The 18,625-nt window shown below is 39.2% G+C and overlaps 1 protein-coding gene across 2 annotated transcripts in view; it reads right to left on the bottom strand.

Annotated features, from left to right (window-relative positions):
* Window positions 1–16,244, bottom strand: part of ireb2 (iron-responsive element binding protein 2) — a 68,215-nt gene extending 51,971 nt beyond the window's left edge. For both annotated transcript variants that reach the window (XM_072282253.1, XM_072282254.1), the window contains exon 1: window positions 16,184–16,244. In XM_072282253.1, the coding sequence (XP_072138354.1) occupies window positions 16,184–16,229 (46 nt within the window). In that variant the 5' untranslated portion in view covers window positions 16,230–16,244. The remainder of the gene's footprint in view (window positions 1–16,183) is intronic.
* Window positions 16,245–18,625: the final 2,381 nt, after the last annotated feature.

Below are 18,625 nucleotides of genomic sequence, written 5' to 3'. Positions count from 1 at the left end.
CTGTATAAGCGACTGGAGGAACTCAGCAGGTCAGGCAGCATCTGTGGAAGGAAATGGATACCACGGCAATCAAGAACCTTCATCTGGACTGATGCAGGGTCTCATCCTGAACCATCAGTTGCCCATTTCCCTCCACACATGCTGCCCCAGCTACTGAGTGATTCCTGCTGCTCTCTGTAAGGAGCTTGCACCGTCTCCTCATGACCACGTGCACTGGCTGCCTCCTGCACTCTAAAGACAAATGGTTAGGGTTAGTAAGTCATGGGCACTATGTTGGCACTGGAAGCATGGTGACCCCAGCACAATTTTTTCTGATTTGGTATAACTCAAATGACACTCTTCACTGTATGTTTTGTAGTAGATTGAGAAATAAAGCTAATCTTGAAAAATCTTTCCACCAGCACCTTGTTTCTCATTCCTGATAATAATCTCTTCTTTCCTTATGTTGCCCTCTTTAACTAAAACAAAAATTATACTAAGAAAATAGTGTATGACCAATCCCCAGCTGATGGCCTTTAAATTTACAGCCATTCAAATTTGACAAAATTACTATCTGTTTGTACGGGATGTACAACTCAAACTCTAAATCATGCGGTTCTTCTCATCTCCTCCTCCAGTTATTCCCACTCTCATGAAAGCGGTAAATAGACAACAAATCTGTCAGCTTCTGTGGAGAAAGATATAAAGTTAACATTTCAGGATGAGACCATGGTAACTACGGGAAAAGTTAGAAACTGAGCATCTTCTGAGTTGCAGAAAAGGACGAGAGGTGTAGACGAGAAAGGTAATGTCTGTTTGGAGATCAAAATAACACTAAAGATAGTGGTACTTGCCAAGTGAGGATGGAATGAAATCAGCTGAGCTCTATGGAAGAGATGCAAACAGGAAGCAAAAATTTGAGTAGAAGAGAGAAGAAAATTTGCCAGAATTATGCAATACAAAACTAGAGTAGCTGGAGATATGGGAAGATCAATGTTGGAAACACTTTGCAAGTCAAAAATATAAATGGAGAAACTAAAGCTGATTTAAGATTATAAGCTGATAACCCTCATCAGAACTGGCCAGTTCTGACAAACTCTTAAGTTTGCTTTATCTGAAAAAAACCAATTCTACTTTGAGGCTCGAAGGATGTGATGTGAAAGAGAGATAATGTTTCTCCTGCTTTTGTTGTGTTGGAACAATGTAAGTGGCCAAAGGCAGAGATCAGAGCTGGAGCAGTTTAAAGAATTAACGTGACAGGCAACTGAATTCAAATGAAAATGTTCTGCTATTTGCTTGCTTTGTTTTAGATCAAAAGACATTATTAAAGGTGCCTTCATAAAGTAATGCAGTTTTGCAAGCCTGTTTGGTGAGCTAAAGCTGGTGCCAAATGATGGATAGCAAGGTCTCACACAGAGAAGATAGGTAATCTACTTTGAGCAGAAAGAAGCTCACATCAGCTGGGATCACAGCCAAACCACAATCACGTACTGGTCCAGGACGTGGTGTACATAGCAAAGCCAGAATTTATTTCCCCTCCCTAATTACCCTTGAAAGGTGGTGGAATAAATCCGCAATAATGTGGTAGTGGGATAACAGCTGGAGCTTGCTTGCTAGACTATTTGAGAGAGAAGTTGAGAGTTGCTAGATCTGTGGTCACATATAGGCCAGCCTTGATGGTACAGCAGCATTCTGATCTAGAGGAAGATCTGTACCCCAGATATGTATTTACAGCAGTTCAGGAAGTCTTTTTTATAATTCTTATCATATTAACATTTTAAATTCATCCATCAGATATGGGCTGAAGTTGCAAGTAACATTTATACCGCATTACTGTCAGGTTTTGAAATCCAGAGAAATATTTGTTTAATCATTTGTCAAGTCCTTCATCAACACCAACAAAAAAAAACACAAATGCAGAAATACCATGGTGTCAAGAACATTTCAGAGCTCTGATTATATCTTTCTGCAAGTCTTTATGTTCATTTAAGGCAGGCGTTGATGGATTCTTGATTGGTCAGGGCATGAATGGAGGAGGGCAAGGCATGAGGTTGAGGCTGAGGGGAAATAGATCAGCCATGATGAAATGGTGGAGCAGACTTGATAGGCCAAATGGCCTAATTCTGCTCCCACTTCTTACATACATACAACTCGCCGAGAAGCAAAAGTGTTCCCACTACACATGGCTGCCACCCAAATTTAATGCATATTAAAATAACCCTAACCCATCTCACTCCTGTTGCCTTCCATTATTAGCTGTATAGACTCGGGGTAAAAGAATTGGTCATTACCTGCAATATGCCAATGGTATGCCTAAACACTGGAAGTTGAAAGCAGTGCAAGTGAAATCCTGATGCTGTAAGTCAGAAACTGCAGTGACTGCAGTGAATGAACAAACGTATCAGTAGTTCTGCTCCAATGACCAACTCGCAAATCAGAGTGGTTAACAGGAATGCAGAAACACAGCACAGGAACAAGGAACAAGGAACAATTAGAACACCACCTCCATTATCACCTGAGTTCTTGTTTTACCGCAATTCCAGACTCTTTTCATTCTTCTCAAACTAATCCTGATCATGATTAGGTACTTCAACAAAGTCACTAATTATGCTTAGTGAATTATTAGCAATAAAAAATGTGAATTTTTCCAAATAAATGCTGTATCAAATTGTGTGTTGTTTAATTTATTCATCACGAATGTGCAGAAGAACTATGATCCACTGCACTATATTTTTTAATTCCTTTTGGCAAATTCTCAAAGTTAGCAAAAGACTTACTTTCATACCTCACACAATCCCAGAGCGTTATTGGAATAACAAATTAAGTTCCTTTTCCCAATCCTGTTTAATCTTAGACAAAGGACGCTTATCCCATTGTAATAATAAATTATAAATTCTTCCAATAGAACCCTTAATCAAAGGATTCATACTCATAATAGTATCTAACAGGTCAGCCTCCAATATGTAAGGGAAATTACTTAAATATTTTTGTAAAAAATGTCTAACTTGAAGGTATTTGCAAAAAGTGTGAATATGAAAGAGAATATTTATCAGTTAATTGTTCAAAGGACATCAATCTATCTTCTTTAAATAAATCCAAAAAAGAATTAATACTTTTATTTTTCCAAAGTAGAAAAATTGGATCACTCAAAGGCGGCTTAAAAAAGTAATTTCGGTAAATTAAACTACAAAGTTTAAATTTTGTAAGATTAAAAGAATTGCGGAACTGGAGCCAAATTTGTAAAGAATACTTAATCACAGGATATAAATTTAAATTAACAACTTTACCTAATTGCATAGGTAAAGGAGCCCCCAACAACGAAGTTAAATAAAACTGTTTTACAACTTTTAGTTCCAGATCTACCCAAATTGGCCGATCAGTCTTATCAACCCAGTATAACCAAAAACACATGTATTGCACATTAACAGCCCAATAATACATTCTAAAATTAGGCAAAGCAAGACCTCCATCCTTTTTCAATTTTTGTAAATGACACTTACTAATTCTTGGTCTTTTATTATTCCAAATAAAAGATAAAATAATAGAATCAATCCGATCAAAAAACTTCCTAGTCAAAAAAACAGGAATATTCTGAAATAAATATAAAAATTTTGGTAGAATCATCATTTTAATTATATGAATACGACCAACAAGTGAAAATGTAAGTGGACTCCATCTACTAAATAAATACTTCATAGAGTCTACTAAGGGAACAAAATTAGTTTTACAAAGATCTTTATTTTTTTTAGTAATTACAATACCTAAATATCTAAAAGAGTCTGAAACTTTAAAAGGAGTATTATCATATATAGAAACAGAATCATTTAAAGGAAATAATTCACTTTTACTAAAATTAATTTTATATCCTGAAAAACCTCCGAATTCATTAAATAATTTTAACAGGGCAGGAATGGATTCATCAGGGTTAGATATATAAACCAATAAATCATCAGCATAAAGAGAGACCTTATGCATGGTCTCATTCACAAAGATCCCATGGATATTTTTAGCCTCACAAAGAGCAATAGCAAGGGGTTCTAATATTAAATTAAACAACAAAGGACTTAATGGACAGCCTTGCCTTGTTCCCTGTGAAAGCTGAAAAAAAGGAGACCTACAATTGTTAGTAACAACAGCGGTAATAGGGGCTTTATATATCATTTTAATCTAATTATTAAAATTAAAACCAAAGCCAAATTTCTCTAAAACATTGAATAAATATTTCCATTCGACTCGGTCAAATGCTTTTTCAGCATCCAAAGATACAACACATTGTGGAATTTTAGAAGAGGATGAGTATATAATGTTAAGTAGTCTCCGAACATTTGAAAAGGAATAACGAACCTTTATAAAGCCTGTTTGATCTTTACAAATAACTTTACCCAAAATATTCTCCAACCGATTGGCCATCATCTTTGACAAAATCTTAGTGTCAACATTCAGTAATGAAATAGGTCTATATGAAGCACAGTCAGTAGGATCTTTATCTTGTTTAAGAATTAAAGAAATAGAGGCCTCATAAAAAGTAGAGGGTAAGTCACCTTTCACAAAAGAATCCTTAAACATTTCCAACATATACGGAGACAGCAACTTTCCAAATTTTTTATAAAATTCTACGGGATAGCCATCAAGTCCTGGGGACTTACCAGATTGCATTGAAAAAATAGCTTTATGAATTTTGGCTTCAGTAATTTGAGCATCGAGAATCTTTTGATCCTCAGCCGAGATTTTAGGAAAAACAATCTTTCATAAAAAAGCATTCATTTTAGAGGAATCTAACGAACATTGAGATTTATATAGCTCAGCATAAAAGTCTTGAAAAATCTTATTGATTTCCTCATATTCCTGAGCTAAGGTACCATCTTTCCTATGAATTTTCATGATTTGCCTTTTGGCTGCAGCCATTTTTAATTGAGATGCAAGCAGTTTATTATTTTTATCTCCAGACATATAAAATTGGATCTTTAACTTCAATGGGATGAGTCAATAACAGGTTATATTGTGATTGAAGTTCCACCCTTTGTTTAAATAAATCAGTATTGGGGGAAATTGCATAAATATTATCTAAATCTGTAATTTGTTTTGAAATTCTATCTAATTCTGCTTTAGTTTGTTTTTTAAGTTTAGCTGAATAAGAAATAATCTGACCACGTAAAAAAGCTTTAAATGTATCCCATATAACTAATTTAGACATACCCCCTATATCATTAAAAAGAAAAAATTCCTTTATCTGGGTTTCAATGAAAGTGACAAAGTCAGAGTTTTGCAATAATGTCTGAGACATGGCCAAGGTGGGTGGGCAAGAGTGACATCATCAAATTCAAAAGACAAACTCAGAGGCGCATGATCAGATATAGCAATAGCGTCATATTCGCAGGTTTTAACACTAGGCAAGAAGCAATCGATCCTCGAATTATAATCGATCCTCGAATATTTTTTATAAACGTGTAAGAAGAAAGAATATTCTCTATTGTCGGGATGAAGATACCTCCACAAATCAATCAACCCAAAATCAATCAAAAAGGAATTAATAAATGACGCGGATCGATTTGGAAGTCACTGATTGGTTGAGCTCTTATCAATCATAGGATTTAAACAACAATTAAAATCCCCACCCATTATGAGCATATATTCATTTAAGTCAGGCAGTAAAGCGAATACCTTTTTAAAAAAAGGATCATCTAAGTTAGAACCATACAAATTAACCAAAACAACTTTTCTATTACAGATTGTTCCTTTAACAATTAAAAATCTACCATTAGAATCTGATTCAATATCCTCTTGAATAAATATATTAGGTTTAATGAAAATAGACACGCCTTTTGTTTTACTCTGAGAAGTGGAGTGGAATTGCAAACCATTCCACCATCTAAAAAATGTATTTTGATCTCCTGCCCTGATATGTGTCTCTTGAGCAAAAATTATATCAGGTTGGAATCGGTTAATAATTTTAAAAGTCTTCTTTCGTTTAATAGGATGATTCCAACCACGTACATTCCAACTTACTATATTAATCCATTTGAACAGCATACTATAATTTCATTCTACTTTATATATGCACAAAGCACATACCAATGCAGGATGATCAAAGATGGCGGTGTTGAAGAATACAACCAAATAGAAAACACGCATGCTCCAGAACCACCCAATGGGAAAAAACTAACTCTAAACCCACCCACCCACACCCGGAAACTGGAAAAAGGCAAGCGATCTATGATAGAATTCAAAGCTGCTGACGGCTCTGTCTGTGTTTTCTTTCCCTCCCCCCAGTTAGTAAAAAAGTAGAGTGACCCTGTGAGAAAGACAATAAAGTCTCAGGAAAAAAAGGTATTTACATTCCATCGGCTAATAAACAAGAAAGAACCAAAATAATATTATCTCTTAGAGAGAAAAACCAGCGCCATGTTTAAGTTTAATATTAATTCCCTAAAACAGCTTTAAATTCAATTATAAAATGTTATAATAGAACAGCGAAATATATAAAAAGCCCTATTAGTAGGAAAAACTACCAATTAGCTACAAAGTATTAAATTAAAGGAACAAATCGCCTTATCTTCTTCCCTCAGTCATAAAATGTCCAGAGATCATTTGAGCAGAGATACTTAAACCATAAATCTTTCCAAAGGAAAACCAATAACATGCAATAAAGAACAACTCTCCATGTTCTTTAATTAGTCTCTCGATAAAATATATAAGTGACCTTCATAAATCTTCTTCCCATAATACGAATAATATAGAAATAGCCAAACAGCCTTTCAGATGGATCATTCAACAGCGGCGTCGGTGACAGCAGCAGGCAAAGCCTGAACAAAATCCAGGGCAGCTTTTGGATCAAAAAAAGTATGAGGAGGAGAATTAGCAGGGAAAATTTTTAGTTTTGTCGGATACCTCAGAGACGGGAAAAGATTCTTATCATATGCTTGTTTCATTACCAGGGCAAATTTTGATCTTTGTTTCATTATCTCTCTTGGATAATCTTCATAGAAGCGGAGCTCAGATTCCATAAATCTAAAAACTCTCTGTTTTCTTGCCTGCCATATTATTTGATCTTTAATTTTAAAGTGATGAAAACAAACCAGAACAGATCTTGGTCCGGCCTGGGCTAGCATCAGTGGCATCAGTAAGTGGTCTGCCACCTGTCCTCAGGGGAAGGAGAGATAAGGAACAATGGAGCAGCGTCTGGAGATGTGTAATGAAGGGACGAGAGAGAGAGCTGTCTGGAGCGGCTCCCCCTTTGAACCCTGAACTGTTTGAAGTGATGGACAGGCGATACCCCAGCAGGGGGATAAAAAGGGACAGATTCGCTAAGGCAAGACACACACGACACACGAGGTAACGAGACCCTGGAAGCGGTGCGCCTCTCACGAGTCGGTGGGAAGTACTGGACCTTAAACGCACAGGGTGGAAAGGTACGATCAGCGGGAACCCGGTGTGTGTCCACCCTCGCTTGGGTGCCGGGTTCACTGCAGAGGATCGACCGCATCTGGAGGAGGGGTCACAGTCAGTGAACTCAGGTGACATCACCAAGGACCTGCCCGAAAGCTGCTTGTGAGCAATATCGCCGGTCTGTGAGTGGAAGCCGTGTCTGAATGATCAGTCGTTCCCGTTCTCTCCCCCCCTCCCCCCCACGTTGTCCATCGCCATGGCAACGATTACTGCGAACTGAACTAAATTGGACTGAACTTTTGTGTCACTTTGAAATTTGGTCATTTATCCCTAGACAACGATAGAGCTTGATTGATGCTGTTATCTTAATTCTGTGCACAGGTGTGTTTATCATGGCTGAACTGTTGCATTTATTATCCTTTCGATTACTGTGTTGCTTGTTTCTTTAATAAAACTTTCTTAGTTCTAGTAATCCAGACTCCAACTGAGTGATCCATTTCTGCTGGTTTGGCAACCCAGTTACGGGGTACGTAACACATAAATCTAAAAACTCTCTGTTTTCTTGCCTGTCGTATTATTTGATCTTTAATTTTAAAGTGATGAAAGCAAACCAGAACAGATTTTGGTTTACTAGAGTCCTTCGATTTCGAGATAAACGCCCTGTGTGCCCTTTCAATAGCAGGCGGCTTTGATAGAATGGTAGGAAATAAAGTGTGGAAAAGCTTACCAAAGTAAGCCGTTAGATCTGCATCTTCAGCTCCTTCTTGCAGCCCAACAATTCTTATATTCCTTCGTCGAGACCTAGGTTCCAGGTCTATAATCTTATTTTGATATCTTTCCAAATGAGTTGTAGCTTCAGACAGCTTTTGCTTAGTTATCTTCAATTCCTCTTCATGTGTAATAACTTGAGTTTTCAGTTCTTTAAGTTTTCCCAGAAATGACTTCATTTCATTATGATTCTTTTCCAGTTGGTCTTTAATTGATCTATTCTGATCCGTAATTGAATTCAGTGTCCGAACGATATCTTCAGCCCACGATGGCATTTCATCAGATCTTTCCTTTTGCACCCTTCCTTTCCCATTACCTTTATCACTAGGTTCAGGTAAATTCTTCCCACTTCTTGTAGACATAGACATATTGATCCCCCTCAAGAATCAACAAGTAAAAATTTTAAATTCAAAGCTTAAACTAGGGGGAAAGAAAGAGAACTAAGAGCAGCAGAAAAATACTGCTACTGCATTAGCAAACAGGGGCGGTCCTCCATCCACTGGAGATACTTAACCAGGTCATTGAGCTCACAGCCAAGGACTTTCACCTCAGTTTGAAATCCCCTAAAAGCCAATTACTCAAATACTGTACAAAAGGCATGTTATAAACAAGACTAACACTGCAAAACAAAAAAAAAAGTTTGTCCGGTTTTCGAGTAACAAAACTGAGACTTTGGAGATCAGAAAAACTAAGAACATTAAAATCCTCAAATATCTGTAGAGAAAAGAACATTAACTATTTCTGGATTGTTAAACAAATATATTTCCAGAGTATGCCCAACCTACTCGGTATAAATTTCTTTTTCTAGCTTGGAATCATTTGCTCGAAAGTGTGTTCATGCTTTTACATCATTACTAGACTGCCACCACAACCCTGCTATACACTTCTGAAGACATGGAGCTTTTGCAAATTTATATTTAAATTAGATGTGCTCCCTTTATTTAAATAGCTACATTCTTTTCATTCTATCCAGAACTGTAATGTTTTAAGGTTAATTTGTATTATATTCCCTACCCATCCCTTAGAATCACAAAATCCTGTAATTTAAAGAGATTGAAGAAAGCAAGCAGTCCTTCATGAAATGACACAACTTTTTGGATTGATGATGTCAAATGTGCCTTCAACCATCGCAATTTTACCCACGTAAGATCAGAGGTACAAAGTCTTGCAATCGTCCTTGCTCCTTACTGGAAACAGAGCAGCGTTCACTATCATTAAAACAAATGGGCATTCTGTGACAAGTTAGTCACCTATTTTTCCAAAGCTTCTCCCCCACTTAGAAAAGTTTGAGTTAACAGTCTCCTACAATGCTCACCACTTATCTGGTGAGCAGCAGCAACAGCATATAGATAATGGTTTAGTTGATTGGGAATCCACCCACTGCCTTAAACATCATCTATCAACTGCAGGCAGTACATGAAAATACCACAAGACTTCTTCTTACAGTACCTCCCAAATCCACAGCCTCCAGTATCCAGAAGAATATACCCTCAGGTTCATAGGCAAAGTTGCTCTGCAAGTTGCACAATATCCTGTGAACACATGCACCCATTTCTTCAGCAGTCCTCAGACTATGCCTTAGGACTATGCCTTAGAATTTCAGACCAGTGTTATGAAAGTAACCTTACCACGTTAATTGCATAGACTCCAGACAGCCCACAAGCAACTTTGAATAGGCAATGAATTTTGCGCTTAAATAGATACCATAAGTTGATCTTTAGGTATAAGCCTAAACACAAACATTGGGTAGCACAGTGGTGTGGCAGGTTGCCTCACAGCTCAAGCTTGACCTATATGGAGAAATGCACATTTTCCCCATGATTGCAAGGGCTTCTGACAGTTACACATCCTAGGTTAATTAGTCACTTGCAAATTACCCCAACTGAAGGAGGGAAAATGGAGAATCAGGGGATTGGGCTTGTAGCTAGGGGAATAGGATTGATGGAAATGCTGATAGCTAGCCCATACTCAGTATCCTTGACATGTTTACTTTTCAGTAGCACTGTGTGGACAGCAACTAAGGATGGGAATCTTGTCTAAGGCACAAGAACACAGAGTCAATCTACAACTCCAAAAATCTCCAATGAAGAACAACAAATTGAACCTAGCATCCTTTAAATTACTATTGTATCTCCTTTCCTGCTAAACATCATAACCACTCCTTTTATGAATGCAGTGGGACACATTGGGACCAGTACATTTTAGCCCAATCAAGTGGCTGTCCCAATTAGCCAAAGTTTATTAACACATACTGGTTAAGAAATTATATATTTAAATCAAACAGAACAAATTGGACACTAACAATAGTACTACAGTACTATAAAACTGTATTAGTTCCTAATAGTTATCGACAGAGGAATTTATCCACTGTACACAATAAATAAATCAGCGTGGATACCTAGTGTAGGTAATTGCATCCTCCAAATCTTCATTTTCATTGTAACATTCAAGATGATTGCTGATACCTTCAAATTCTTTGAAGTTCCTAACTTGAAGTAGTGAAAACGTTTCACTTTCACTTCTAGCCATTTCTGGCATATTCAAACCTGAATGCTTGAAACTACAGTGAGGAAAACAATTCTGAATTGTCTTACTGCTTATTCCTCCCAACTGTCACTGACAAAAATCACTGCTTTTGAACACAAACACAACTGATGCTGTTTAAAACTGATCTAACAGCTACACAAGAGCACGCAACTGATGCTAGTTAGAACCTGTTCCCTAACAGTCTCCTGCCCCAATTAAGCAGCAGTGTCCCAAATAAACAAAGGGAATTCTGAAGTTTTCTTGATTAGTTTTTGTTCTTTAAGAGCTGTCCCTAATAAGCGTCCACCCCGATCAACCGATGACCCAAATAACTGGAATCAACTGTATTTACATTAAACTGCTGGTTCTAGTGCACCTACGCACTTCACAGTCAACAGAAAATAAAACAGAAAAATGTGCCAAATGTTAGGATAATTTTGATAGACTATTTAGTGGTGTAGAATGGTCTACATAATTCTACTAACAAGCACTCAGTAGTCAAAATACTCAATATAATTTTTAAATACTTCTGCTATAGTTTCAACTTTTCTTTTCTTCTTTTTATTTGTTATTAAAAATCTATTTGTTTTGCTTTTACAACAAACTATTTCCATTATATTCAAATATACTTATTCAAATACAATGGATTTGCTAATTGTAAGACATTGGGATCAGTACATTTTGGCTGAATTAAGCCACCGCCTCAATTAGCCAAAGTTTCATGGAAGTAGTTAAAAAGGTATTAAAAAGGCAAACTACCATTTAACTAAGTAACAAATTACGCATTTAAGTGAAATACGGAACAAATTATAAAACTGCAAATACTAGTATAGTACTATCAAACTATGTATTAGTTATTGATGGAGGAATTCATTCAGTGTACACTGCCGTGTTCTTTTGACTGTAAATGTACAATATTAGTGCAGCCACCAAGTGCAGATAATGAACTGCCTTCATAGAATGTTTTCAACCACTGCATCCTCCAAATCTTCATTTTCATTGTAACATTCAAGCTGATTGCTGATACTTTCAAATCTTCATCGTTCCTAATTTGTTGAAGTAATTAAATCATTTCATTTCCACTCCTGGCTATTTCTGGCATCTTCAGCTTGAATGATTGAAACTGCAGTAAGGAAAACAATTCTGAATTGTCTTACTTCTAATTTCTTGCCGATTATTACTGACAAAACTCATTGCTTTTGAACACAAAGTCATGTAACGGACGCTGTTTAAAATCTGTTCGCTTAGTGCTTAATGACCACAGAAATGTATGCAACTGATGCTAGTTAAAACTGTTTAGCCATAGTCTCCTGTCCCAATTAAGCAGCATAGTGTCCCAAATAAACAAAGGGAATCTCAGCCGTTTGCTCGATTACTTTCTGTTCTTTAAGAGTTGTCTAGTGCATTAGTCTTGTGCTTCTATTCTCTAAAAAATGCTCAGATTTTTAATTTCTCCAGTTCCTTTTTGAAAGCCATGACTAAACCAGTACTGGACTTTAAGACAATGCATTATGTCAAATAAATTTTCCTTTTATTGTGCCTCCACCTCTCGTTGATCTTAACTCTTCAATCAAGGAAAAGGTTTATCCACTTTAACTAAATCCTTTGTAATCTTCAGTCAAACATTGACCTGGCGTTCAATGGTATTACCATTTGAGTGTCGCTCACCATTATCTTGGGAGGAAGTGGGGGCCGGGGGTGTCAGTACTGAAAGAAACTCAACTGTACCAGCAACACAAGTATAGTGGCTATGAAAGCAGGTAAGAGGCTGGGTATCCTATAGCCACTGATTTGCCTTCTGATACCCCAGAATTGTTCCACCAGGTATCTACAAGGCACAAGTCACCTCACTATAGGGAGGATGTGAAAACCATAGAAAAGGTGCAGAGGAGATTTATAAGGATATTGCCTGGTTTGGGGGGCATGCCTCATGAGAATAGATTGAGTGAACTCAGCCTTTTCTCCTTGGAGCGAGGAGGATGAGAGGTGACCTGATAGAGGTGTATAAGATGATGAGAGGCATTGATCATGTGGATAGTCAGACACTTTTTCCCAGGGCTGAAATGGCTATCACCAGAGGGCACAGTTTTAAGGTGCTTGGAAGTAGGTACAGAGGAGACGTCAGGAGTAAGTTTTTTTTTACACAGAGGGTGGTGAGTGCGTGGAATGTGCTGCTGGCAACGGTGGTGGAGGAGGATACAATAGCATCTTTTAAGAGACTCCTGGATAGGTACATAGAGCTTAGAAAAATAGAGGGCTATGGGTAAGCCTAGGTAGTTCTAAGGTAAGGACATGTTCCGCACAGCTTTGTGGGCCGAAGGGCCTGTATTGTGCTGTAGGTTTTCTATGTTTCTAAGTCAGGATTGTATTGGAATTCTTTCCAACTCCCTGTTTGAGCTCAGATCCAGCAACTCTCCAGAACCTTGAAACCATCCAGGACAGAATACCTGCTTGAATGGAGCCCAGATCCTCAACATTCATTTCTTCCAGCAGCACACAGTGGTTGCAAGGCAACATCATAGGAGTTTGTGAAGATCCTGCATGTCATCTAAAATTCTGACAAACTTCTATAGCTGTGTAGTGGAGATTATATCGACTGGTATGGAAATACCAATGCCCTTGAATGGAAAATCCTATAAAAAGTGGTGGATATAGCCCAGTCCATCATGGATAAAGCCCTCCCCACCACTGAAACGTTGTTGCAGGAAAGCAGCATCCATCATCAGGGAGCCCCACCACCCAGGACATGCTCTCTTCTCGCTGCTGCCATCAAGAAGGTATAGGAGCCTCAGAACTCACACCACCACTCTCAGGAACAGTTATTTTTCCTCAAACATCAGGCTCTTGGGTCAGAGGGGATAACTTCACCCAACTTCACTTGCCCTATTATTGAAATATTCCCACAACCTATGGACTCATTTACAAGGACTCTTTATCTCATGTTCTCAATACTTATTGTTTATTTATTATTGTTTCTTTCTTTTCATATTTGCAGTTTGTTGTCTTTTGCACACTTGGTTGAATGCCCAAGTTGGTGCGGATTTTCATGGCTTCTATTATGGATTTATTGAGTATGGCTGAAAGAAAATAAATCTCAGGATTGTACATGGTGATATATATGCATTTTGATAATAAATTTACTTTGATCTTTGAACATCTATAAAGTACAAAGCAATTACCTTTCTACGCTACTCTAACAGCACCTTCCAACCTGTGACCTCCAATATCAAGCAGCACAGGCTTGGACACACCAAAAAAACACCAGGTTTCCCACCAAATAACACGTCATTTGGAAACATAGTGCCATTTTTTCATTGTCACTGTATGTAAATTTTGGAAAAAGCTGCCAACACTGTGGTTGAATCTTCACCAAACAGAAAATTCTAACAAGTAACTCAGCACCACCTTTACAACAGCAGTTAGTGAAACACTCATTTACCAGAAACACCCAGGTCCTAAAAAAAGGATTATGAATAATAAAATACTGATAGCTCACTATTAAAGTGAAAATTGTGTTAACATCAAAAGAATTTTCAATACTCCCCTTTGGGTCTTGAAATGTGTCCCCTTCCTTTTTTCACAGACATCTTATCACTTTGAAAACATTTTAAGTTAAACATGTCAAAGTTTTAATCAGTAGTTTACATCATTCAGTGATGAAAAACATTTTGCTATGAAGCTTATCAAGTTTTGACTTAACACATTTGGTCAGTTGAAAAGGACACCCATACTCTTTATAAAATATAGGAGCCAATGAAGTTATATGCAACAATAAGCATTGAAAAAAAGAATACATTGAAAAATTTAGACCATGAGATACTGGAGCAGTGTTAGGCCATTTGGCCCATCATGTCTGTTCTGCCATTTCATCGTGGCTGATCCATTTTCCCTCTCAGCACCAATGTATAAGACCGTAAGAAGTATAAAATGTCTCATGTATTTCTCAAGAACAATCTTGCTGTGGTTTGGAGGTTTGCGTGTCTCAATGGCCCGGATAGCTATGCTGGCTGGAGTCAGGGCTTTACGCTTTGGCCTTTGGTAGGGTCACCCATGCCAAAGAGGTCAAAAGATAGAGGCCAAACTAAGAGTGGTTCAGATCAGGGCTAACAACACTGAATGGTAAAACAAAATTCTTACAATAACAGCAATGAAGAATCTATCTACACCTGAGTGTGTTGGTATTCCTGAGGCTTCACCCAGGATTTGCATGACTGCCAGTAGTGAAAACAGAGAGAAAGCTACTGGCGTGATGAAGGAAACCCTGAACACTGCCAGAGATGGAGGACCTTCATTGCTGCCCTAAGTGTTAGTAAGTTGTAAAGATCTAGTCAAAAGGTTTACGAATTCCAACAAGCGCTTTAGAGACAATCTATCTAAAACCAAGACAGGCAATAGTTGCTGGTCTGGGTCTCAATTTTACATTGATCTGCGTTCTTCGACACAATAAAAGTCAGAAAGTTTAAAGCAATCTACCTCAAGGTTCAAGCATCCAGAAAAGACAAAATGTCAATCATCTGTACAGAAGAGTGTACATTCCCAAGTTTTTAAGAGGTTAGATATGAATTATGAATATGATTTCTGTGCTTTCATTCAAGAACATAAAGAATAAATGACCTGAGTTGGATTTCTTTCATACTTTTGTGATTTCATGCCAAATTGCTCATAGTGCGGAATTAACTCTACCACAATGGTAGCTGCTATCCTCAGTGTGTAATTCTATTCAGAAAACCAGGCAACTTATTAAAACCAATTCAGGATCAGCACAAGACAGAAATTAGCTATGAAGGTCAGAAAAAAATAATGGCAAGTGCAGCATTTCTTGCTCCAAGTAAAGCATTTTAAAAGTATATTTTTCAGCATATCACAGAAGGTACATCATGCCAGTTCTCGGTGAAGGACGTTTCAGACCCAGCTCCTGCGCCCTTTCAAATGCTATCTTGATTTTTGTGCCCTATGTACTCGTGGGACATTATCATGGTCATTTCCAATATCCTCTCTGATTCAGTTGGGAGACTGTCAAAGATCCGCAAACAATCGCCAATGCAGGTGGAAAACGGTCTCATTTGGGATTACATAAAGTGGATTTAACTTCGATTAGAATAGAGAAGAAAAGGCCTCAGCCTCAGTCTTATTCAAGTAGGCAAGCCTGCACAGTGCAGTTCAGCTGCTGTTGTGAGAATGAACAGCGTGTGGCCGGATTAGACTATCGTCGGCCTCTAAAGTCCATCAGATCGCACTGGCCTTCGGTCCCCCTCCCACGGGCCCGGCACTGGCCCTGCTCCTGCTCCTGCCCCTCTGCCCCTGCCCCTGCCCCTGCCCCTGCCCCTGCCCCGTCCCGACATCACCGGCTGCATTCAACTCAGCCCAAAGCACCATCCGGTCAAACTGAAACCGAAGGGAAGAGCGCGACACCCCTGCGCCCTCGCGATCAATTCCCAAGCTCTGAGGCACTCGAGGTCAGGTGGAGTACATTGACGATACCACCAGCCCGAACCCGACCCCTACCACCAGCAGCAGTCCCTACCTGCCGTAGCAGCCGCCATCGTTCCATCCAAGCAAAGCACGGACATCCGCACCCCCCAACACCCAGCATTCCCATTGGAGCTCAGCACCGACCAATCGCAGTGTGATATCCAAGCCCGCCTAGCAACCCGCCGAGCGTCAAATATTCAGCGTAAATAAATGGGAGCCACCGGCTTTGAAGATGGAAATGTCAGCTGGAGGAAATCTCTGGTATGACCTTTAAAATGCTCTGAGTGGAGGAACTTTCGTCTGACAGGATCTGGACGTTTGATACGCGGCCTATCGTAAGGGAGGCTGGTGGCGACAAGCCTGGTGAGGCTTGGTGTACCTTCGCCCTTCTTAGCAGCTGTCTGCTCTCGTCACCTTCAACTGTTTCTGTCCCTGTGTTATTGGGAGGGGAATTCCGGGACTCAGATCCAGCGACGAGAAAGGAATTCGATCAGGGTGGTGCCCGATTTGGAGAGGGAGCCTGGTGGCGAAATTCTCTAGTCCAACTGTCCTCCTATCTGCAAGATACGCCTCCCAGGCTACTAGAGGAGTGCCACAATTTCAGCGGTGTATTTGGTAGCTAGTACAACCGTAACACACGGGAAGCAGGAGTAGGCCAGTCGGCTCCATGAACCTGCTACTTCAGCCTGTGAGATCGTGACTGACCTGTCTTGGCCTCGATTCCACTTTTCTGTTCTCAGCCTATAATGCGGTGAAACGAATTGCACTTTGAAATAACCCTGTTCGTGTACTCTGTGTTCTGTCCAATAAAAGCAAGTATCCTATGTACCTTCTGAACTAACTTATCTACCAGCACAGGTACCTTCAGATATCTGCACTGCTCTTTTGGTTTCCATACTCTGGGATAGACCTTCAAAGATTTTCTGAAATAGATTTCTTATTTTAAACATGTGTCCACTAGATAACTCCATTAGGGGGGAAATCATCTCAATATCTACCTCTTAAATCCCCTTAAGAATTTTATCTTTCTGTAAGACACTGCTTATTTTCCAAAATTCCAAGAGTATAGACCCAATCTGTATATAGTTTCCTCAAATGTCAATCCCAACAGTCTAAGAATTAACCCAGTGAACTTTAAACTATAGATCGGATTAGCAATTCCCTTTATATACTGATACATCCGATTTTAACTTCTCTCTCTCAAGCTGCAGGGTGAATTCTATCATATTGTGAGCACTGTCTCCTCAGGGTTCCTTCACCTTAGGCTCCTTAATCAAATCAGATTCATTACACTACACCCAATTCAGAAATGCCTTTTCCCTTGATGGGCCGAATGTCCAAATTCTTCTCTTGTGGTCTAGAATGATATGCAGGACTCCAAGTGCAGTATCACTACCAGTGCCCTGTAAAAGTGCATTAAAAATATTCTGTTTTGTACTCCATGAAGGCCAACAATTCATTACCTTCCTCATGCCATGCTGTACCTAAATACTAACTTCCTGTGTTTCATGTACTAGGATCTCCAGATCCTTTTGTGCAGCAATGCTTTGCAGTCTCATTCCACTTAATTGTTTCCCATTCTTCCTCCTACAGTGGTAAATTGTACTCTATCTGACAACTTCTGTCTCATTCAATTAGCCTATCCCTTTGCAGTCATTTTATGTCCTCACAACTTGCTCATTGTCTCACTGTGGTGGTGGGACAATTCATTTTATTCTGGTGGGTGGACTACCAACCAAGCCAACTATTTGTTCTTAAATTTAGTTGAACTACTCCAATTGTTGTTTCATCTGTGTTCATCAGATACACCAAAAACATAATAACTATCCCAATTGGTTCATAACATCTTATCAGTAACGTGATTCAAACAAACTGCTAGCGGGAAGGATTTCCTCAGCAGTTAACATAACAAAGAAGCCCTTTCAATATGACTACACAGTGACATAAAAAAAAGAAACCCCTTACACTCTCTCCCCACCAAATAAAGTCATGTCCTCATGACTTCTAAATAACTCGCCAACCAGTCCTACAGACACAGAAACCCATCCAGATACACACAGTGACCTTGCTCCCCAAACAGTGGACCTTCCGCCCGTCCACAGGCGCTACATAGGCCAACTTATCTGAGAGCTTCCTAATCCTCTGAGACCTCCGCACCCCCTCACCTAAACCCTAAAGGCTCAGACACTACTAGGGATACCTCGGGCCTGCTTGCCGACTCCTCTCTCACTCAAGCCACCATTACAACTCGGAGCCCCCGTCCCGTGTCCGGGGCCCCGCCTCTCCTCCTTCCTGATCCTGCCGTAACTCAGTCTGCCCACAGCTAGCCCTCGCCACTACACCTGCCTCAGTGGGAGAAGGGCCAAAGGTCTCGTCCTCAGTCACGGGGAAGTTAGCGAAAGGCAGCATGTACCACATGTCCAGCACATCATCCTTCGAATCCGTATTCTTCCTCATTCCCTCGGTCGGTAGCTGCTGTTTGAGTTTCTCCAAA

The sequence above is a fragment of the Mobula birostris genome, chromosome 18 (genome assembly GCF_030028105.1).
Source record: "Mobula birostris isolate sMobBir1 chromosome 18, sMobBir1.hap1, whole genome shotgun sequence".
In the NCBI taxonomy this organism is placed as follows: domain Eukaryota; kingdom Metazoa; phylum Chordata; class Chondrichthyes; order Myliobatiformes; family Myliobatidae; genus Mobula; species Mobula birostris.
The sequence above is the reverse complement of the archived record's forward strand: the minus strand, read 5'-3'. Positions and strand labels throughout refer to the sequence as shown.